The 6,727-nt window shown below is 30.0% G+C and overlaps 1 protein-coding gene across 1 annotated transcript; it reads right to left on the reverse strand.

Annotated features, from left to right (window-relative positions):
• Positions 1-513: 513 nt before the first annotated feature.
• Positions 514-1,512, reverse strand: LOC139841060 (F-box protein CPR1-like). Its single transcript, XM_071831293.1, has one exon. It carries the CDS (start codon positions 1,510-1,512, stop codon positions 514-516), a length of 999 nt encoding a protein of 332 aa, XP_071687394.1.
• Positions 1,513-6,727: the final 5,215 nt, after the last annotated feature.

A 6,727-nucleotide genomic window follows, 5' to 3' on the forward strand; every position in this document is an offset into this window, starting at 1 on the left:
AAAACTTCCATAAAAGATCTCTGCTATGCATTGCAAACGGGTCATCCTGACAAAATAACCAGTTAGTGGAAATAAAACGTGTTATGATGATCAAAAATTACTGGGCAGTTTAAGTGGGCTGGAAGTTTAGTTGATTATTACAAGGGGTCAATTATATGACGTCTAATAGAAAACAGTTCTATATGCAGGTGTTTTGCGAAGGGATAACATAACATATTTAGGTGTTTTGTGAAGAGATAACATAAGACAAAACTAAAGTGACAAATATATAAAGCATTATTAACACAATTTGACATCAAAAAAAAAAAAAAAGCAGTAAACAGAAAATCTTATAAAACAATCAAACACAAGTAATTCAAATCTATTAGCTACAAGTTCCATAAAAACCATCAACCCCAAAATAACAATCATCATTACAAAGATACTTACAAATACAAATTAGATATCACATATGATATGTAATAAGAAAGCAAAATATATGGTCGATACCATCAACAAGAATCCACTTTTAGACTACTCGTATTGATATTTTTTTTTTATCTTTGGAGATACAAGGGACTTGACAAATATAGGAAAAACAATATGAAAACTAAACTTGCCATACCGAGGATCAACATATAAATGCAAAGTGTTGTCTCGATTGATATGGAGTGCCAATCCAGTAATGTCATCAAATTTTTCACGTGCGTAATCACTTGGGATCAGTTGCCAACAATTGTAGTTTTTCATCACCCATATCTGGCGGTGATTAGTATGAATATCATATGAATTATATATGCAAAGACATTCATCAAATATCTCTAATCTGGTTCGATCATCACATGAATAACTGTCATCATCAGGTTGGGGGATTTCTTTAAATTCCTCCAGAGATATATCAAAAGATAGAATAACTATCTTCTTCTTTTTCTTCTTCTTCTTCTTCTTCTTAGTATCATACATAAACCAATGAAGCGCCCCATCGTATAAAACACCAGGATAAGGATAAGGACGATAAGGATAAAAAGAACATGTTCTATAACTTAAACAATCGCCTTCTCCAGCGAATTTCCATTGATTTGATTTTAAAGATAACAATTGAAAGCGCATATGATGTTTGGACTCATTAAACCCGACAACAACCTTAAAATCATCGGTTAAAGAATCATAACCAAATCCCCAACATCTCCAATTACTGTACGGAACCTTTGGCAGCTTTATAACCTCTCGAGTGGAGGGATTAGCTACTAATAATTCTTCTTCAAAACGAGAGATGCAAACAAGGCCATCACAGGAACCAACCATCATAAAATTACGCCATAATTTATTATTATTTTCAGTAATATAAGAGCTATTCCAATCTATATGAATTCTAAAAAATCGATGTTCACGATTGCTAATGTAACTACGTTTAAGATGAGCTTTAACAAAAGAATCAGATGATATCAAATTATACCATGACTTACAAACGCTCTTGCATCGGAGAAGATCTTCTGGATCCAATCTTTCAAGAATCTCTTCAATTACATCCATTAGAATGAAAAAGTGCGTTTGATTAGAAGAATTGAAAAGGACGGAAGCTTTTTATGTTGTTTTAGGGTTTATGAGAGGATTTTGGGGATTTTCGTGCTTTTTTAATTTAGCTTGCGCCGTGTTTATGAAAAATGGTACGGTTGACCTAGTCATACAACTTAATGATTTAATCAAATCTATTGTACCAGACAAAAGTTATAAGTCTAAAATAAAAAAGTACCCGACATATATATTTTCGGTTAATTTTTCAATTCTACCCTTTACTTTTTACATATTTTTTTTGTTTACATATATAAAGTAAAGGCATAAAAAAAATTTATCGCATTACTTTTTCCATTTATGGAAGTGGAGACGAAGGGAGTAATAACTAGTTGCAAAGCCCTCGCTACGCGTCAGAGTTTCGTTTCGAATATAACTTATTGTGTTTAGTTCGTAAAATTATTTCGTGTTTAACGGTTATGTAAGTGAAACGTGACTCGAATCCAACGAAGATATAAAATCCGTCAAAAAATTAGGTGGGTTTAACATGTGTTCTTTAAAAAAATAAAAAGTTGCCATTTAACCCCTGAAATTAACCTTTGCACTCCTATTACTCTTATGAAGTTTCAATTTTTTTCAAAGTAATTTACATTTCGGCCCCTGAATTTTTTGGTGATTGTCATTTTTTAATTTATGATGCTTGGGGTACAACTATTGGAGCTTCATGTACAAACGTTTTAAGCACAGAAAGTTTACTGTGCATAACATTTGTATTTTAGGTAAAGGGTTAATTAATATGTTGCAAAACATTACACAAATATCACTTGATAGCCGAATAAAAGCTTCAGTTATAAGGTTATAATAATTTGCACGGAATTAGCAATACTTATATGCTTATTATTGTTGACACGATTATTTTAACACAAAATTTTGTCGATGGCCCATTAACATTGTACTAAACATCGCATTTGACATTAAACTATTTTTAAGATCACTTGTGATGATTTTTTTTTTTTTTTGAAAAGCAAACAATTTTATAAAGAACCAAAAGATTAAGAGGGGAGGCTTTCAAAAGGAAAGCCTAACAACCAGCACAAAAACTAAACAAAGACATGCCACAAAAAGAACACGAGACCCAAAAAAAACTGCTAAGACAGGGAAAAAACTCGAAATACATATGAGAAAAGCTTGAAAAACACTCAAGAAAACTACTATGGAAGGTATGAGCCCGGATTGGTAATCCAAACGTTCCAATCTATTATGGAACTCTTGAGTCTTCTCGAAATCCAATCGAACGAGCAATTTTGAATCTCATTTAGCGCGACCGGAGAATTCCAACCAAAAGATCACTTGTGATGTTTAATATAAAGTGATGGACCATCGACAAAATTTTGTTTTATTTTAATAAATAACTAGTTAAAAACCTATAATTTTATTGGTTTTTTTTTTTACCATGAATATAGATAATAGATAATTAGTGGAACTAATCTCTCGAGGTAGTTATAAATTGTCAATAACGCCATTGATGTTTTCCATTTATTGAGGACGTCCTAAAGTTTTCTTTAAAGTATTAGCGTGCAAGTGATCAGCCTATAAAAAGCAAGTATAACGTATTGGTTTTAAATCAACAAACGTCCTACAAAGTTCCTTGAGTGTTTATGAATAAGTTTTGAAATGGCCCGAAATAGTTCCTTAAGAGTTTCTGAAGAGGAATGAAATTTATTGAAAATAAAACGATCAAAACGGGTCAATTGTTAAAATGGTCGAAAAGTTGGAAAACTGAGTATATTGAAATGCTTTAACACTTATACTTTCTAAACAAGAATCTTAAGACTTCTTAATCTTAGTGGTATACTTTTTAAATGGATGACAGTACAAGCACTCATTATTGGTCAATGGGCTTTTAAATTTCAAATTCTATAGGCTTTAATATATTGCAATTTTTTTCACGTTGCACGATTTTCTCATGATAAACAGGATCTGCATCAATGCCCAACATTAGATTGCAGATCTTCTTGTGCTATTTACAAGAAAAATTCGCCGAAATCCAAAGCTATTACTAAGAAGGATGTGATCATAACCCCACATCGTAGTCCGTCAAAGGGCCACAAAAAAAGAAAGCGAAGGCAAGAGAACTCTCTGATGAAGTGGGGATCAGTTCTGCACTGCAGATCACTCACTTGATGTTAGTGATGATGATGATGATGACAAGAAGGAGGAACTGCCAGGGTTCGCAAAGAAGCCAATTAAAGTAAGTGGTAAAATTTTGGATCTTAAGAGAAATCTTAAAGAAAATAAGGCTTTCGGAATTTCCTTGAGAAAATGTTCGATAGTAGTGAACACCCGAATAAATCCAAACGATGAAGAGTGCCACGTGGTACACTAGGTGAATCGGGAATAAGGATAAAGGAAGAAGATGAAATATGGCGAGGTGTTGTTTACAATGGGGTTCAAGTCTCTTAGCGGTGTAGATCGGGTGGATTGGTTTTATGTTAGAGGGGAGACTTTTTCAAGCTTAATGTTCATTTTCAAGCTCAAAATTGCTTACATGGAGTTGGAAATTAGCATCTCAGTATATTCAAAGGGAGCTACCACCGAAGCTTGGCTTGAGTGGTATGGAGTGAGATTCAGCAAAAGAATAGATTTAACAAAAGAATCAGATGATATCAAATTATACCATGATTTACAAACGCTCTTGCATCGGAGAAGATCTTCTGGATCTAATCTTTCAAGAATCTCTTCAATTACATCCATTAGAATGAAAAAGTGCGTTTGATTAGAAGAATTGAAAAGGGCGGAATTTTAAGTTGACGCTTTTTAGGTTGTTTTAGGGTTTATGAAAGGATTTTGGGGATTATTGTGCTTTTTTAACTTAGCTTGTGCCGTGTTTTTATGAATGAAAAATGGTATGGTTGACCCAGTCATACAACTTAATGATTTAAGTTACAAAAATATGTTAAATCAATGTGAATCGACTATTATTATAGTAATAACTAGTGAAATGACCCGTGAAACTACGGATTTATTTAATCGAAACAGTTTAATGATATGTTTTAGGTATTAAGTGAACGTAAATGCTAAAGTCATTTAGTTTAATGATCCGTGAAATCACATAGTTCGACTAAGAAACTCGTCATTTGAACATTTCATCAAACACCTAAAATGCATATTAAACAATTTACATCCAATCATAAAAGATATTATTGGTTGTCATTTTATTTTAAAAGTGTAAATTAAAATATAAATTTAGAATTGGTTTCCTTTTGCCTAGCTTTTATACCTTTTCGTACTCAATTCAAAGTCAAAATTATTTAATTTTAATAATTAAAATAATTATTAATAAGATTTAATAATTATAATTAATTAATAAAATTTAATTTTAATTCAAATTTATTTAGATTAATGACATCACCCACCATGCTTAGATTTTTTTCTTTTTCTTTTTGATTTTTGCTTAACAATGGAATTAGTCTAATAATGCCATCATCATTATAATATTTTAATATTAACTATAGACTAGTGAAATGACCTGTGAAAACACGAGTTTGTTTAAACGAAACAGTTTAATAAAATGTTTTAGGTATTAAGTGAATGTAAATGTTAAAGTAATTTAGTTTATTGCCCCGTAGAACTACGAATTCCGACTAAGAAACTTGTCGTTGATTTTACAAACATAAAGTTCACTCAAAGTTGAGTATTATTATTAATAATAATTATTAATAATAATAAATGCCTTTTAAATTTTTTTAGAAAAATAAAATTATAATTTAGGAGAGATTAATATTTCCTTTTATAAAAGATTTCGTATTATTTTTTAATTAAATTAAAATATAATTATGACATCATCATTATGAAAAGTAAAGGGTAATTAACTTAATAATAACATCATAATTTTAGAGCTTAATATTATATATATATATATATATATATATATATATATATATATATATATATATATATATATATATATATATATATATATATATATATATAATATTAAAATGCTATAATGATGATGTCATTATTAGGCTAATTCCTTTGTTAAGAAAAAAATCAAAAAGAAAAAGAAAAAAAATTTAAGCATGGTGGGTGAAGTCATTAATCCAAATAATTTTGAATTATAATTAAATCTTTTTAATTGATTATTATTATTAAATCTTATTAATAATTATTTTAATTATTAAAATTAAATAATTTTGAATTATTTTAATTAATTATTTTGAATTGAGTACGAGAAGGTATAAAAGCTAAGCAAAAGGAAACCAATTTTAAATTTATATTTTAATCTACACTTTTAAAATAAAATGACAACCAATATTATCTATTGGATGTGGATTGTTTAATATGCATTTTAGGTGTTTGATGAAATGTTTAGCTAACGAGTTTCTTAGTTGGACTCTGTGGTTCCACGGGTCATTAAACTAAATAACTTTAGCATTTACGTTCACTCAATACTTAAAATATATCATTAAACTGTTTCGTTTAAACAAACCTGTGGTTCCACGGGTCATTTCACTGGTATATATTATAGACTAGTTGCAAAGCCCTCGCTACGCTTCAGAGTTTTGTTTCGAATATAACTTATTACGTTTAATTCTTAAATTATTTCGTGTTTAACGGTTATGTAGGTGAAACATGACTCGAATTCAAAGAAGAGATATAGTTCGCCAAAAATTTAGGTGGATTTTGTTAGAGGATAGGCAATCGGGTTAGGCCACTAACTTATCCTCTAACAGTTTAACCAGGGATCTTGCACCATTTAATTTTAATTGTTATGGTTTCCATCTGATTTGATAAAGATCACGAAGAAAGTTTTCACCAATGCCTCTATCCTTTCATGATCCATCAAAAGTTTATCGCTACCAATTACTTTATCGCTTTGTTGGTTAATAGGGTTTGAATCTCTGAATAAATTTTTGAATCGTGTAATCATTTTCGCGATAAAGTATTTCGACCCTATATATATATTGCCTTAGGGTTACACGAAATATTTATTCGGGATAAGACAAAGGCACAACTCAGACAATTAAAATTGGAAGTAAAAAACATATAGGTTTTTGTATATTATGAATGTTCAAAGTTTCATCATCTGAGAAAAATCTTCTCTATTTGTAGAGTATGAATGTTTACTATGAAAAGACACAACTTTTGGTATAAAAGATTCCATGAAAAGTCATACTTTTTGATTAAAAGTATGACACAATTTCATTACAAGTTACATCATTTCATTAATAAT

Source organism: Rutidosis leptorrhynchoides, chromosome 4, assembly GCF_046630445.1.
Source record: "Rutidosis leptorrhynchoides isolate AG116_Rl617_1_P2 chromosome 4, CSIRO_AGI_Rlap_v1, whole genome shotgun sequence".
NCBI classification, from domain to species: domain Eukaryota; kingdom Viridiplantae; phylum Streptophyta; class Magnoliopsida; order Asterales; family Asteraceae; genus Rutidosis; species Rutidosis leptorrhynchoides.